We start from the raw sequence: 17,872 nt of genomic DNA, 5'->3' as shown, positions 1-17,872 counted from the left end.
TTCAAACTTGTTTAAGTTATCAATATGAGCTACATACATTAAAATTGTTTTTATTTATGTGAGATCTATTGACATACATAACATAACATAATCAGCCTGTAAATTTCCCACTGCTGGGCTAAGGCCTCCTCTCCCGTTGAGGAAAAGGTATGGAGCATATTCCACCACGCTGATCCAATGCGGGTTGGTGGAATACACATGTGGCAGAATTTCGTTGAAATTACACACATGCAGGTTTCCTCACGATGTTTTCCTTCACCGCCGAGCACGAGATGAATTATAAACACAAATTAAGCACATGAAAATTCAGTGGTGCCTGCCTGGGTTTGAACCCGAAATCATCGGTTAAGATGCACGCGTTCTAACCACTGGGCCAACTCGGCCTAGAACTATTGACGTGTCTTGTAAGAACGACTGTACTTGCCGTGACGGTGCCGTGTCTAATCTAATGCTGTCATGTGGTCGGCACCACCATTCCTTACTCCTTGGTAAGTATGTGTGCGTATACTATATAGAGAGATACTATACAGTTAATTCACCGCGAAATGCTATTACAATAGTAATAATAACACTAGTGGGTCGCCCGCAAAACTTCGTGTTTATTCAACAGATGTTTAGGAATTTCATAATTTTATGACAGGTTTAGTTTTGATTTAATTTCATTACGTCTGTTCGCACGTTTTACATTTGTTTTTTTTTTTTTTTGCAGCCATTGCGCCGCTTTCTGTGCGGCCAGTAACTTTTTTCCCATCTCTAAAAATTAATACCATAAACTTTCTTACATCGTAACAATTTATTAAATCGCAATCAAGAGTCTTCTTTTTATTTTTTTGCACATCCAACTTGAGCTCTTCAAAATCAGACCACAATCGTTTTTGTATATCCACTGGGACAAATTCGGCTTATGCTATTAACATATAAGATATAATTTATTTTTGATATGCCACCATAGCAATTTCTGAGGTGTTTCACGCTGAACCGGTTTTAGAATTTTAGCAATCGATGAGAAAATGTAATACCTTTATGTTGATTACATATTTTAAATTTAATTTATGTTATTAACGAAGTATTTTTTATATTTTAATAATATGTTTATCGTTGATAAATGTTTTACATCTGTCTGCCTAGGGCTATCTACAAAAATTTACAAATTAGGTAAAGATACCGTTAAATATTTATTTCATAAAAGTCGTTGTATATTTCAACTTAAAATTTAAATGACTTTTTGTTTACCGCTATTTAAAGCGTCTGATTTAGATCAAGATTTTTTTTGTAATTCTAGTATAAATTAAAAATCTATGCTTGGCTTACGTAACTACTTAGGTAAAGATTTCTAATATGTAAAACAAATTTAAAGCGAGAAAAGCCGAAGGGAATTGTTAGTATTGACATAATAGTATGAATATATGATAATGTTAAAAGTAATTCAATTCAATTCAATTCTTAGTTTAATGGCTTCTAGTTGTGCCGACAAGACAGATTATTTCGCGAATGTCACGTAGGATGGAGAAGACACGAGAGTGTTAAAAGTAAAAGGTTTACAGTTATGTATTTTTCTTTCATCATATAGTACATGCGGCTCGTTGGTCTAGGGGTATGATTTTCGCTTAGGGTGCGAGAGGTCCCGGGTTCAAATCCCGGACGAGCCCAAAGATTTTTTGTATATTTTTACTATGTTATTTTATGATATGCGTCTTTGTTTTTTTTTATATTTATTATTGTATTTAATATGTTACAAAAAATACTTTTTCATTATTATATAACTAATGCATTATATAGTATATTACAATGTATATAAGTGGGGCACAGGCCGAACCATCAACACTACAAATTTTAATTATAATTATCATACAAACTAAGTAGAATCAAAACAAGAACATAAGCATATCCCGATTTAAATCACAGTTCAAATTATATTAAAATTATTTTTTTAACAATTATTGTTAATTGGAATCCCTAGTACGAAATCTCTCACCAGTGAGGGAAACAAGACTAATATAAATTATTCTAGTAAATAAAATAAATCATTACAAATCACATATCACATCATAGCGTCAACATAGTATTTAAATTCGACTTACATAATGTTTTTAGCCGAGATTGCCCAGTGGTTAGAACGCGTGCATCTTAACCGATGATTGCGGGTTCAAACCCAGACAAGCACCACTGAATTTTCATGTGCTTAATTTGTGTTTATAATTCATCTCGTGCTCGGCAGTGAAGGAAAACATCGTGAGGAAACCTGCATGTGTCTAATTTCAACGAAATTCTGCCACATGTTTTTCCACCTTCTCCTCAAAAAGGAGAGGAGGCCTTAACCCAGCAGTGGGAAATTTACAGGCTGTTCATGTAAAAAATTTAATGTAAAAATGTTTTTTAATAATATTTTTTTCTAACAATAATATAATATTGAGTTACGTAAGTATTATTTACATAACATTAAGAATTACCTAAAAAGAGTGATTATACTCGTTGCGGTTCATGGAATCATTTTATTGAATGTGTCAATTCAATTGATAAAAACACCAACTGCTGAAGGTGTTTTTTATCAATTGAATATTTATTTTATTGAAGGTACATAGGTAGGTAATATATAGGCAAAGTTTATTGAAGGTATTTTGCGGCTTAATTTAATCTTGTAAAATGACGATTCATACGTGCTTTAAAGATTTTTCTGCGATGAAATACATATTGATTTTGATTACAAGAGGTTTTGAGTTTATATACTACTCAACTTATTAGTTTGTAAAATATTCTATAAGATTTATTTGGTGGTAGGTACGGCTCACATTGTGCGAGCCTGTGGGAATCTATTTATCCGTCGACATATGTTCTACCGCCAAAAAGCAATACTTAACATTGTTGTGTTTTGATTTTGAAAGCTGAGTGAGGGCAGCACTAGTTTAACAGATACAACGGACATAAAATCTAGTTACCAAGATTTGTGGCGCGTTGGTAAGGAATGATTACTGTTTCCTACCAATATCTATCATTAAAGATTTATTACAGTTGTCCCATTTGCGTGCCTGCTTATTTGAACAGGTTAGAACCTGTGGATCAGTCTGTTGCGTCAATGAAAGGCCGAGATCCAAAGCAGACTGGTTCATTCAAATAATATTCTATCTACCTAACTGTACACATATCGTATACAATACAGTCTTTGATATTGATGAACATATTTCATTAAAAATACATTTATTAAACGCCAGTTCTTTTCGATAAAATCAACATATTAAGAAACTGTAGGATTCAATTTAATCTCGTAACATGACGATTCAACCTAAAATACTACGTGATCTGACGATTCTAAAATTCCTGTCCCATAATTTCGTACGAAATATGCTTCGCCTCAAGATAGACCAGATTACTTGTCCTCATGATGCCGGATGAACAGATTCGGTTTTATCCGCTCTATTAGCTTACCCAAAGCTTACCTACCAGTAAATATATCGAACTACCCAAAGATATAATGGAGATAAATGAGGACCCTCTTTATCAGATTCGTAATTAGATGGATGGGACATCATAGCAAGCTCAAATAATATATTTTTAAAATATTTTTTAATGACGGCTGCACACTTATGCACGACACTAATCCAGTTTACGCTTCATCTACTTCAACCAAGCGTACTCAGCGAAGACGATAGTGTCATTCTTTTAAATGCCTGATAAAGGAATTTATGTCCGTTGCAACATATACAACAATTTAATTAATAATAAATTTCTTTTAGACTATGCTATTCAGAATTATAGTGCCTGAATCTGCGTTCCTGTATAGTGCCTTATTTTAACTAAAGAGGCATCGACTTAGATTTCGGCATTTTATAGGCTGTGGTATGTTTTTATGCAACATGACCGATTTTAATAAAGTAGGTACCACACACTCAACAGATATAGTTAGTATTGTTATGTTCCAGTTTATAGAGTGGGTAAACCAGTGTAACTACAGGCAGAAGGGATGTAACATCTTAGTTCCCAAGGTTGAAGTCGCATTTGCGATTTAAGGAATGGTTAATATTTCTTACAACGACAAAATGGTAACCCGTTAACCCGTCCGTCTATCTAAACCATAAAAAAACGTGATATGAACTGTGCTGACTCTGGGGAATAGATAGAAAAGTGCGAATTCAATGATAATAAAATATTTAAATCTTACCTACCTCCCTGGACACCAACCAACTACATCTTCTAACAACTAAATCTCACTGCATGCGTTCTACAAGGAGATCATCGTCTCCCTTTTTATTTTTTAAATATATCAATTATAATTGCCAACTTCTGTCTTCATATGTTTACCGTTATACCAAATAATCTGAAATTATAAAGTGCCGCTGTAACTAAAGATATCTCTAATGGCTTAGTAAGAATCAATACCTAAAGTAATTATTTTACTTTTAGTGTTAATCCTATTATGACACAATTATCTAATACGGACAATTCCAATCAATTTGTTTCCCATGTAACTACTGATTTGAAGTTTGGCTTACATTAGCAGCCTGTAAATTTCCCACTACTGGGCTAAGGCCTCCTCTCCCTTTGAGGACAATGGTTGGAGCATTCCACCACGCTGCTCCAATGCGGGTTGGTGAAATACACATGTGGCAGAATTTCGTTGAAATTAGACACATGCAGGTTTCCTCACGATGTTTTCCTTCACCGCCGAGCACGAGATGAATTATAAACACAAATTAAGCACATGAAAATTCAGTGGTGCTTGCCTGGGTTTGAACCTGAAATCATCTGTTAAGATGCACGCGTTCTAACCACTGGGCCACCTCGGCTTGGATTTGTTATAAATCTTGGCCGCCCTGATGATAATACAGAGTGCATATTTTGGACTTTTCTCCTAGACTACATAGGAATCTTGCTTTCATTTTTCTAATTATATATCTGTTTATCCTTAATATCTGAAGTAACGTTTGTGTTACTTTAAGTCTGATTATGATTGATATATACAAGAACCTTCGATATTTATTAGAGATTGCAAAAAAATAAGGCCTCCGTTATACATTCCAGCGCAAATATTTCGTTCCTTCTTTATCTTTACGTAAAATAACGCCACAAAAAGCTATTATTACTTTGGAAGACGACCTTAACCCGACCTTCGCGCTCCATTACTCCTCCACTAAGAGCTGTAAGTGCGTCGCGACATGTTATTATTAGTCTCTTGTGTATCGTGTAAATATATTAACTGATTTCATGATTACTGACTATCAATACATTATTAAAATTTAAGTATTAAGGAATGAGAGCATTTATAGTCTCATTTAACAGGATTAAATTAAAAGTAATGATACAATCGGTGCAAAATGTAGATTTAACCGATAAGAACTGTTAATAAATTAGTTGGTTTTCTCCATCAATCAAAATCATATCATCTATATGAAATGAAATTTATATACTAGGTGGGCAGATACCACCCACTTATCAGATATTTTACCGCTAAACAGCAGTACTGTTGTGTTCCGGTTTGAAGGGTGAACGAACTAACTACTCGTAACTACAGGCACAAGGGACATAATAACTTAGTTCCCAAGGTTGGTGGAGTATTGCCGTGTAAGGAGTGGTTAATATTTCTTATAGCGCCATTGTCTCTGGGTGGTGGTTAACATCAGGTGGCCTATATGCTCGTCGACGTACCTATATCATAATATATAACCGGCTTTACAGGTCAGATAATCTAACAAGTATTTCATTGTCAAAAAAAAAAAAAAAAGTGTAACAGATAATTTTATTTCCCCGGTTGATCTTGAATTTACATTTACCAGTGTTATCTTAACGTTCAATTTAATCCTGCGAAATAACGATTCAAAAATGCTTAATGGGGGTAAATTTGAATAAAAATATTTTTTCAAACATTACGCTACTCCTCGAATTTTTAACATCGATAATCTTGTTTAGATTATCGTGACCGGCGTAATTGATGACTTTTTAATATTCGTTTTGAGTGTAGTAAGAGATTTTTTGTCTATATCAATCTATATCTATGTATATATACAAAAGCAAAAAACCACTCGTTCATTAATCACATAATCTCGGAAACTATAACAACTACAAACTTGAATTTGGCAGGTAGGTTCCTCATAGGGCGTAGACATCCGCTAAGAACGGTATTTATAAACTTCTACCCTGAAGAGGGTTGGAAGTTTGTATTTTATAAATTTCGCGCGGTTAGTCAAAGTCAAAGTCAAAAATCTTTACTCAATATAGAAGTGAAGTTTACACTTGCTTATTGATTGTCAAAAATCTACCACCGGTTCGGAATTTAGCACCTCGGACCTGAGAAGAACCGGCGAAAGAAACTCAGCGGGATATATATATATTTTATTTTTTTTTAACCATTTTCCATGTACAATGATAATTATTTTTTAGTTATTTGAAACAGCCTGGAGGCGATCATTTCATTCCCAAAAGGTTAAAGCCGCAGTTTCAGCTAATGTATTTATATAATCATGAAATCATATGAAGCTGATTGATTGAGTTTGGAGAGCTGAAATTTGGAACATAGGTTTATTTAATAACGTAAGTCACTTCTTACAGATGTTTTTATGGAAATTTCAAGTTTAAGGAGAAGAAATTCGTCTGAATTTTACTCTGCTCTAATGCCTTGATATAGCTCTGATAGCTCTTTGTTATCTATTTTTAATTCTTATCATTAATATTAACGCATTGTCCAGTAATCTTGTTCAACCCTACGTGATATTGGCGAAATAATTTATGCCCCGTAGGCACAACAAATGATGAACAAATATAAGAATCGAAAAACATGTATTAATTATAACACAAAATATACAATCCAAGAATACATGTTCTTCTTCGCTTTTTATAATTTTTCTTAACAGAAGTTTATAGGGCTAATCAATAAGTATATTAAGGTATTATTATTATATTATTTATTCCAATGTAATATATACTAATATTATAAATGCGAACGTAACTCTGTCTGTCTGTGGCTCTTTAACGGCCAAACTACTGGACCGAATTTGATGGAATTTGGTATGAAGCAAGCTTGAACTCCAAGGAAGGACATAAGCGGTTTTACGCCTAACACCTGACCCCTTAAACGCGAGTTAAGCCGCATACGATAACTAGTTCCGTATGCGGAATGTATAGATACATCCTGTATTGTCCTCACTATTATGTTTTATTTTCTATTTCATTTATTTTTTAATGAATACGTATTTTTTTCTATTTATATAAAATATTTCTGTGGAAATAGCTTTGTGCAATTTTTATGTGATCTATTTGTTTATGAATTAAAAAACGGATTGTTTTCCATAAAAAAATTATATAAACTTCTCTCAAATAGTCACTAATTTAATTATTTCGTATATCTTATGCCTGTTCCGCTCAATCGACTGGCTTATTGGTTTAGTAGCTAGATATGAGGCCACAGAGACCGAGATACTGCGTTCGACTTCAGATCAGGCCGATAAAAATTTATTGGGCTTTTCTGTCGAAAAATTCTCATTCGAAAGAGCCTAGAAGTTGGAAGTGAGTACACGGTAAGCGTTTACGGTAGTTTCGGATTTAGCAACAGGAATTGGGAAGGGCACCTGTGTTTGTGTGCACTATAATATGTCCCGCACAGTTGGCTGGTCTCCCTTAAAATTGGTCGCGGTGACCGAAATCAGTAAGACGACAACATCACCATCATTATTAATTAATTCATTTAATTAAGTCACTCATACAAAACTCTGCCTGTTTGTAACCTTATCATGACTAAGCCACTAAACTGCTCGCAGCTTAACGATAATAACTTTAAAGAGGTACTAGGACCTGGATTAATTTTTTCATTTTACACATTAGTTTTGTTTACATTTTTAATACTAGCCCTGAATTCCAAACTAGCTTTCGCTTTATTTTGGAAATCAGTTCCTTCCAAGGTTTTAGGCACATAATTGTTTTTTATAAACAAAAAAAAACTAAGGCAAAGTATGAGAAAACGCTTGAGCCCGAGCCCGCGTTTATATATAAAAGAACGTCGGGAAATCTTATATATGAACAAGTCATTTTATAATTAAAGGCTTTTTATGAGCTTAAAATTTTATATAAAATATTTTTTCTTAACAAAATATACTTTCAATATGATATAAAAAAAATATGATAATTGTACCAAGAGTAAGTTAATTCGAGGCTTGTTAAAATACAACATAAAGTACTTTAACAATTATTTTAGTAATTACTCAAGAAAATATAGTCATAATAAATGATTACTTGAAAGCAGTAAAAATATTGTATAGAATTTGCGCTATTAATTTTAATAATGTTGAAAAAATACAGAGCCGAAAATGCCCAGTGGGTGTTATTAACTGACAATTGAGGGTTAATATCCACCCTGACGTTTTTATGATTCATCTCGTGTTTAGCGTTGATTCAAAACGTTATGATACTAAAATTATCTTATATATTAATAGCGTAAGTCGATTTTTGTCCCAGTGATCATGGGAAGTTAGCTGCATATAAAAAATCGGTTATGGTCTCATTTTTAAGAGCCTCAGCCGTAGCTGGGCAGATAATAAAGAGGATTCTTGATTACAATTTATTAAATTGTGACGTTTTACCAAATAATTAATTTTAGATCAAATCAAATCGAAATATATCTTTATTCAAGTAGGCTTTTACAAGCACTTTTGAATCGTCATTTAACAAACTATATTTAGTAAAGCTAGTTGGTGGCACAACAACAAACAATATTTTTAATGATTAAACCATTTAAAATATTGTTTTTGTTAGTCCAACACGAATTGGAGGTATCGGTTTTTCCGAATAGACTTGCAGTAGTTTCATCTTATCTACTTGATCTCGTATTGTAAAGACCAACCCTTCGATTTCCTCAAACGTTCAACGTAACGCAGCCACTTCATGGACGCTTATTATCTTATTCTGAAAGCGGCGGTGCAAATTCTCCTTATCACATTATTCGTCGACGACAATAATCACCATGACCAGTGTGGTTCTCATAAAGCGACTGCATATAGTATCAAATGCAGTAGACTTAAACGCGTATTCTTTATTTTTCCATCACTATAAAAGAGGGCAATGAATGAGAGATACATTACCCAGAAAAAGATCAACCTTGGAGGTTATGTTTATTTCCAAGTCACCTTGGTTTCGGAGAACATTAAGATGGTAATTAGTTCCCGGCCCCTTTGGTCCCGCTTTGGTGCAATATTCTATTCTGCCAGGAGTCACACATAAATTATAATTACGGATGAAGAGGAGAGGTCTCAGTTAATTTTAACAAAAAAAAAACGTGTGACTGAATCCAATTTATATGCTAAATTATTTAAAACCGAGCCACCATGAATATGTGTAAAATTATTCAGTGATCTGTGAATACGTGCAAACATCACAAAGCCGAACACATTTTTGTTCGATTTCGTTGAAAAGAATGCAATATTACATGGATTTTTTTAATGCTTGCCCTTAAAACTAATTCGTAAATAGATCACGAAAATCTTAATACCTAATAAATTTTACAAATGACTGGCTAATTTTATCGCAGCCTTAACAAGTGGTTCTGACGAAATGAAATTCAGACTTTATCGCAAATCTATTAAACCTATCATTAATAGTCTTACATTTATAATTTAACTAACTAGTAAGTACCAAATCTAGACTCAAATGATGTATGCCGGGGAATCTTATACTTGATTCTTTGCAGGCATTCTATTTGTTAGCAAAATTACAAATATAACGTAATGCGCCGAGAAAAAATTGAATTAGCAATGCATGTTACCAAAAAAATCTACATTGTAATACTGAAGAAAATCGGTGGGTTTATGAATAACTGGTTCTCGCCTACTTTGCTTGCGTTTTAGGGGTTATTTGTCATGCATAAAAGTAGCCTTCTTCCTTCCTTGGGTTTCAAGCTTGCTTCATACCAAATTCATTTATTTTTGTATTCAATATTTTTATATATATGTATATTTTGTTATAAAGTATTGTACTTCCAATGTATCACAATTTTATAGGGCATATTTTCAGAGGCGTTAGTCCGAATTTGAATCTGCAATCGTCTCAAATATTTTTGTGATAAGTTATTATCATTTAAAAAAATGACAATATATAAAAAGTCTATAACATATTTAGGCATTTTTGTCCGGAGAAAATTTAAGTCACAAATAAAATCCCGACGAATTCTCTAAGCCCTTAAAATCCGGTCCAGACCGGATATATCCGGTCGGATGGCAGCCTCAGTCCTCTAACAGATGGCTCGAATTTTCCTCACGAGAAATCATGTAGTTGCTTGTAATTCGCATATTTTATGACAATCTTTTTCACAGATTATTTATATTAAATGTAATTTCCAATCCCTATATATATATGCTCGTACTAAGGTACGAATGTGTTTTAAATTTCGTAATTAAATTAAAGAAGTAAAAATCGGATCCGTGTGTTTGTTATACTTAATATTTTTTATGTTATTCTATTATGTGACTGATAGTCTTCGTGGTTCAAAAGTCTGTAGATACCGAGTTCAAAGGTTCAAATCTCTAGACTGGTCAATAATACGTCGTTGGTTCTTTTTAAAGTTTTTATATTAGTATCGTCTATTTATACAACTATTCGGAAAAGCAATCATAGCACATTTGAGAATAAACTTGCAACTGATTGTGATGTATTAAATTTTATTCCCTTGTGTCAAAACCTGTGAAATTCCGCAGAACCTGCAAAATGCAAAATTATATATATATCTTTAAAAATCATATTAAATGTCTAGTTTGATATTTACTTCAATAGAAAATCTTTCTTAAGATACGTTTTTTTACGGATTTTCTTTCCCCTATATTTTATGCTTTATAGCTATGTTTGTAAATAATAATGAATAATATAATAATAATAATAAACTTATTAATAATAATAAGAAAACATAACAATGATTACAAAATAGTTTTGTACAATTCAATTCCAATCAGTTGGGTCCAGTACTGTATATAAAATAGCCCAGCTAGTGCAGTATTTTTATATAAAGTGTAATGTTGTGAATCTCTGTAAAAATGTAAGAAATAAAAAATACTTTATTCAATTTTAATAGTATTGGAAGCACTTTTGAATCGTAATTCTACAATACTATAAACAAATGTAAACCTGCTACCGATTCGGAAAATTGATTCTACTGAGAAGTGAAAAGCAAAAGTAAATAATTTATTTATTACATTTGATGTTATAACAGAAAGAAGCTGAGTCGCATCAGCAATAGCTCACTGATCTCAACGCCAAGGAGGAGGTTCAGGACTGCAGCGTCAGCCGCAAGATTTACGATATTCAGAGCAAACAGAGCGGGCAAGTTAAGAGCCAAGTCATTTGCGAAGAAAGAAAAAAAAGCAACGCAAACATTGGCGATTGTACTTGGTAAGAAATATTTTGTTTCGATCAATAGGGGTTTATTTGTTCTTTGATCATTCTATCAAACATCTTGAAGGTAGAGTTTTTGCAAGCCCGTCTAGATATAATATAACATATAAACATAACATAATCAGCCTGTAAATTTCCCACTGCTGGGCTAAAGACCTCCTCTCCCTTTGAGGAGAAGGTTTGGAGCATATTCCACCACGCTGCTCCAATGCGGGTTGGCGGAATACACATGTGGCAGAATTTCGTTGAAATTAGACACATGCAGGTTTCCTCACGATGTTTTCCTTCACCGCCGAGCACGAGATGAATTATAAACACAAATTAAGCACATGAAAATTCAGTGGTGCCTGCCTGGGTTTGAACCCGAAATCATCGGTTAAGATGCACGCGTTCTAACCACTGGGCCATCTAGATATAATACCATAGATAGAATTATCTACGGGGTATACTCATCAGATATTCTATCGGCAAACAGCAATACTTAGTCAATATTGCTGTGTGAGTGCTTGAATCTTGAGAGAGTGTACAACAATCTGTGTCCCAGTTCGTAGGGTGAGCTTATTGGCTCAAGGGGCATAACATCTTAACTCTCAAAGTTGATTGTGCACTGGCGATGTAAAGAATAGTTAATATTTCTTAAAGCGTCAATCATCCGCGCATAGCATCCATTTTACGTGGGCGGTTAAGAGGTTTATATTATATTACGATTAGAATAGTGAATCCGCAGATAAAATCAATAGGGCAATGATCAAAGTCACTAAATTATAAAGCCCAAGAGAGATTATGATCAATCCGAATTAAATCACACTTCTGATTTTTTAATTCAAAATATGTCTACTATGTTTAATATACGGTTTAAATATTTAATCCTAATAATTATACCCGTTACAATTTAAAGTGCGTAAACAAATAGACGGTACACAACAAATAATGCCTTAGGAAATGTGCTCTTTCAGTAATCATTTATAAATTGTTATGGTTTGGAGTTCTCCATGCTCATTGATATAATTTTTTGCTTACCCGTTCTACCCGTATCTTCTCTATTTTGTAGATATAATAAGATCAATTGTTTATATAAATATTATACTCATTGTAATCTTATAAAAAATACTATCAAATACATGTCAAATATATATAAATAATCTTAATTCGCAGGCGTCTTCCTTTTCTGCTGGGCGCCATTCTTCACGTGTTCCGTCTTGGATGCGATTTGCACCAAATTCGGCTTCAACCACTCCCCGGGCGTCACTGTCTTCATATTGACCACGTGGCTGGGCTACATCAACTCCTTCCTCAATCCAGTTATATACACAATCTTCAACCCCGAGTTCAGGAAAGCATTTCGTAAAATACTACACTGTTCGTAGCCCATGGACTTCTACTTAGTTTATACTTAAACGTCTTTATAATGAGCCTCGGTTATGTATGTAATAAGTGTAAATATTAAAATGGTTGTAGATTTTATTTGTATTGTTACATTTAATGTAGTCTGTAATTTTATGTATGGTATCGCTCGTGCAATGGAACGATGTTCTTCTAGAATATTCGATATCATATGCCTGCAACATCAAGGCACACGAATATCAAATACACTGAGATTTGTTCATTTGACAAGACTTCAAAAGGAATTTCGTCTTTTGATCGAAGAATTTATTCATATAATATTGGGAAACCTAATTAACTAATATACATAATTAACTCAAAGTTAATTAATACGGGAGATCATTTATTTGCAATTAAATATGAGATGTCTGTAAATCGTAAACATCGCCTTAATGATGTTGCGTATAGCTCGAAATAATATTATCGAGTCGTTGAATATCGTAACAATTGCTCCTGAATTTTAAATATTATGTAATATTTCCATTGGGTGAGCGATATACAGGTTTATTGGTAATTCGACGTATTCCCGTTAGGAGGTAATAGGGGTGACTATTTGCAATAATTTTAACCACCATATGCATGATGCAAAAGTTAACCATTTTTAAGTTATCACGTTTTTTAGATTTTTTCAAAATAAGTAAAAAATGCAACTTAAAAAAATTATTTAAAAAAAAGTACCAATTAAAATCTATTTTTTTCTTGATTTGTAAAAACGATTAAACACTTGTTATTTATCAATATAAAAATAGTAAAAAAAAATTTTAAGTTATATTTTTGACTTATTTTGAAAAAAACTAAAAAACGTGATAACTCAAAAATGGTTTACTTTTGCATTATGCATATGGGGGTTAAAATGATCACAAATAGTCATCCCTATTACCTCCTAACGGGAATACGTCGAATTACCAATAACCCTGTATGTTCAAATTTAAAATAAATTGTAAAGCTTATATTTAAATATGTATTAAGGAAATAATATTAAAAAAATATATAATTATATAATTGTAAGGGACTGACCACATTAGCGCAGCTTAGCACGCAAGTGTGACTGTAGCTTTGTTATCTATCACTGCTGTTCTGCCCATTCGCACTAATTATGTTTGGTCCTACATTGTGCAGATTTTGCATGGTAGATATTAAAAAGGGGCTATTACTCACAAGCACTAAAAGTCTCAATACTTCAATGCGGAAAATACATACGATACATTAACATGTCTTTTCCTCATATCAGGAAGAGATTAATTTACAAACTCAAAAGCATGTGAAAATTCAGTAAATCTCATCTAGGCTCATGTTTACGCTTAAGCTTATAACTTGTAGTTAAAACATTCGTTAGGATATAACAAGTGCTCTAAAATCTGTCCATATATTCTTACCATTTGGATTTTTTTCATTTACCACGAGCAAAAATCTAAAACTCTTTATCTTAGGATATAGACGAAGTATCACTTCGAATTCACATTGTAAATATCTTAAAAGTTAATACGTAAGTACAAAAATACTAAATTATATTCTTTGGAAACCCCTAGTGTGAAATTATCAAAGAATTTACAGAGCGTTTTTTTTTTTTACATAGATTATATCGCTTAAGGCGCAACAGCAGCAACAGTAACAAAATTTGATTGATTCTTTGACCATTCCCAAATTTAGGGCTTCATATCCAATGGTCTCCAACTTAACATAAAATGGCAAAGCTATAATACCAACAGAACCGGTGGCTATAACCGCGCGAAATTTACCTATAGCACACTAACCGTCACACAAGCACCATTTTAACGCTTACGGGGTTAATTAAATAAAGTAACCAATCTCCCGGGACTCAAACTGTCTTCATACCAAATTGCATAAAAATCGCTTCAGTGGTTAAAGCGTAAAGAGGTAACAGAGTTATTTTCCCATTTATAATATTAATATAGATTGCCATATTCCAGATTGCAAAGTAAGTCAGGTAATTCCAAGCACAAGGAATGTGTTAACTGCAATCTAGAATGATGAATGATTTATACTTCTGAGGAAGTCAATGTATGTTTACTATCTAATTTACTTAGAAATGCTCAAATTATGTTAGTGATCATTATAATATGTTTAAGGAACAGATACGATATTTTTAGAGTGTTCCGATTATTTATACTTTAAGGGAGAGGTCTAGGTTAGCCAGGTACCTGATCTTTGTGCTCTTTGATGTCCATATTGTTATTCTAAGTTTTATATGTACCTTATGTTCAAATATTTTTTTTATTTATTAAATATATTTAGTTTATTATTGTTATTGTTAAATATAACAATGTGTAGAGAAATGTAGTAATGTAGTAAGTTATTATATTACAAAGAAATTTTCTGGTCGGATATTTTTTTTCAATTGTCGGTTACAAATTAAAAGATTTTATCAACGAATAATACAATGATAGATGTAGGATTGCATCTCGACCAGAATACAATAGCTAGTAATATTTCTAGTTTACTAAAACATTTTTTAAATCAAATCAAATTACCTTATTCAATATAGAAGCATTACTATTTGATCGAAAAACAAAAACTTCCTGATAAAGGAAATACCCTAAGAAGAACCGAAGTGGGTTATTTTTTGTCAATTTATGACATCATATATTCAATATAAATGTAGGCGCGATCGCTTAATTCCCAAGGTGAGCTATCAACAATAAATCACTAATTGTATGTTATCCATTCGTACGTACAAGGCTTTCCAAACATTTTTTTTTTTTTTATCTGACCACAGAGGCATTATGAACGCTTTCTGGGATAACAGGAGCAAATAGTTTGGCAATATTTTCATCTATAGACTAGGGGATTGTTAGGAACTGTCACAACTTACAGTATTCATTTACACAATTAAACAATCCATTAGCCTTCATGTACTAAATGGCACCAATTAGATCTTCCAATGATAATATGTTGGTTAATAAAATTGATAAATAAAACCTATCATGATAAATGAAAGAGTTCAACAACCAGGTAAAGTTAGTTCTTTCTTAAATTTACTGAAGTAGATGCAGGAACACGAATCGTGGTAGATAGGATATTAGATTCAGGCCTGCAAGTCATCCTACCAAATGTTAGTATTTCTTAACACTTAGTACCCGTAAGTGTAAATTACTTAAAAATAATTATGTAAGATTTAGAATAAGTCGTCACCCCTTACCTTATTACTGTTTTTGTTAACGGTTGTGAAATACTCGTTGAAAAGCTTTAAAATAAATTTTAAGATGTTTAATTTCTTTACACTTCAATTGTTTTAACCAAATGTAAATATTCGAATTAAATTTATTTAATTAAGTGATTCTAATTTAAAGATTAACTGATGTGTAATAAATGTATAAAAGTACAATTCGAGAAATATAATTGATGTTGAGATAAGACAGTTATTTTTTTTATTTCATATGTAAACTTTTTCATCTAAATGTGCAAACTTTTTGGTAAGTAAGAAGATTCTGATACGGGTTGGCTACTATTTCGATCCCGAGTTAACCAATAATAATCACTAACTCGCATGGAATATCTCGTCTCTAACACGAGTCTAAGCTTTCATCGAGCTTTGTGAATTGAATAAAGTATTCCAATTGAGAATAGGGAAAGCTTAGATTTTAGATTTTATATATGCAATTTACTCATAGCTCAGTTATATTATGCATTACAAACAGTTCCTGATAAAAATATTTTTATTTATAATAAAACCAGCCCTGAATTATGACAAGGGGCAATAGGGCCTAGATGAGTGACCACGGCAACATATTATCAGGGGTTATACCAATAGCTTATGATGAGAACATAAAAATCTACCCTCTATAGAAAGTGTTTTTTTGTCTAACAAAAAACGGTTATTAATAAAAAAATATAGTATTTTTTGTGCTTGATGATTGAGTCATTTACTTATTTAAAAATTTAAATTGTGTATCTAAAATTCGCACTTCAACCGAAATTTAGAATGGGGTGTAATTTTTAGTGCTCAGATGGACAGGTGCGTCACTAAGGTAGAATCCGGTACTGAATATAACACGATTCCACTTAGCTTCTTTCCATAATTTTAGACTAAGGTCATAATGTAAAATTCAATTCTATTTCCTTATTAGGTATTGAGTAAAAAAAGCTATGTCCTTGGGGTTCGAGTTTTTTCCATATAAAATTTAATTCAACTCGGTTCTGTGCTTTGGCCGTGAAAAAGAAACAGACAGACTCACAGAGTTAGATTCGCATTTATAATATTAGTATAGATTATTATATATTTATCTATATTATATTATTTATTTATATTGCAAAGAAAAACGATTATGTATATATACATAAAACATTGTTAGATTTTCTTCATTAAAGTAACATTTAATTTTCATTAAAATACAAAATGTACGTCTTTTCGTTTCCTCAGTTCATTCAAATTTACGAGTTTAGATCCAATCAATCGTCTGTTTGGGATGACGTAAACTCTTTACGTTTTCGACATTGCTCAAAGACTACACAAATCGGCTTTGCCTGTACCAAAAATCCGAGTTTACTGCAGCTAATTTGAGATGTTTCTGCCTTTAGGTATTTCGCCGTTTATTACTTAAATTGCATGCAACGTCAAAGCGAGCTTTGATGTCGGGTTTTAGTAAATCAGAGACATAATGTTACTTTACGTTTTTACACAACTAAGGATATAATGAAATGTCTTAATCATATGTTCATAATGATCAGATAATTTTTATTAAACGATACAACACCCGTATTTTTCACATTGCTGGACAAACTCTTAATAATTCTATCATAACCTTCAGGTGACAGAATAGACTTAAAAACATTTAGGTATACTCACGGTTATAAACAACAATTAAACACATGTAAATTTATTGCTGTTTGTTCTGATTTAAACTTACTATATAAGGTGTGTTTTTACCGTCTCTACTTCATCACAAATAAACATCGAGTAAATTCATTATGAATTTTAATCTAGTTGTGTTGAGTTGATTGAGCTTATATTTATAAAATTGTATTAGTTGTAGGGCAGGAATATTTATTACAGCTTGGTGGTAGAGCTTTGTGCAAGCCCGTCTGGGTAGGTACCACCCACACATCAGCTATTCTGACGCCAAGCAGCAATACTTAGTATTATTGTGTGACGGTTTGAAGGGTGAAT

General features: G+C 32.5%; 1 protein-coding gene and 1 non-coding gene across 3 annotated transcripts in view; both read left to right on the top strand.

Annotated features, from left to right (window-relative positions):
• Positions 1 to 13,025, top strand: part of LOC113400215 (dopamine D2-like receptor) — a 211,697-nt gene extending 198,672 nt beyond the window's left edge. For both annotated transcript variants that reach the window (XM_026639703.2, XM_026639704.2), the window contains exons 8-9: positions 11,180 to 11,358; positions 12,517 to 13,025. In XM_026639703.2, the coding sequence (XP_026495488.1) occupies positions 11,180 to 11,358; positions 12,517 to 12,728 (391 nt within the window). In that variant the 3' untranslated portion in view covers positions 12,729 to 13,025. The remainder of the gene's footprint in view (positions 1 to 11,179; positions 11,359 to 12,516) is intronic.
• On the top strand, positions 1,578 to 1,649 carry Trnap-agg (transfer RNA proline (anticodon AGG)). Its single transcript has one exon. It is a non-coding gene; the product is annotated as a tRNA-Pro (tRNA).
• Positions 13,026 to 17,872: the final 4,847 nt, after the last annotated feature.

This window comes from Vanessa tameamea, chromosome 15 (assembly GCF_037043105.1).
Source record: "Vanessa tameamea isolate UH-Manoa-2023 chromosome 15, ilVanTame1 primary haplotype, whole genome shotgun sequence".
Lineage (NCBI taxonomy): Eukaryota > Metazoa > Arthropoda > Insecta > Lepidoptera > Nymphalidae > Vanessa > Vanessa tameamea.
Note: the sequence above shows the minus strand (reverse complement) of the source record. Positions and strands in the feature narration are given on the sequence as shown.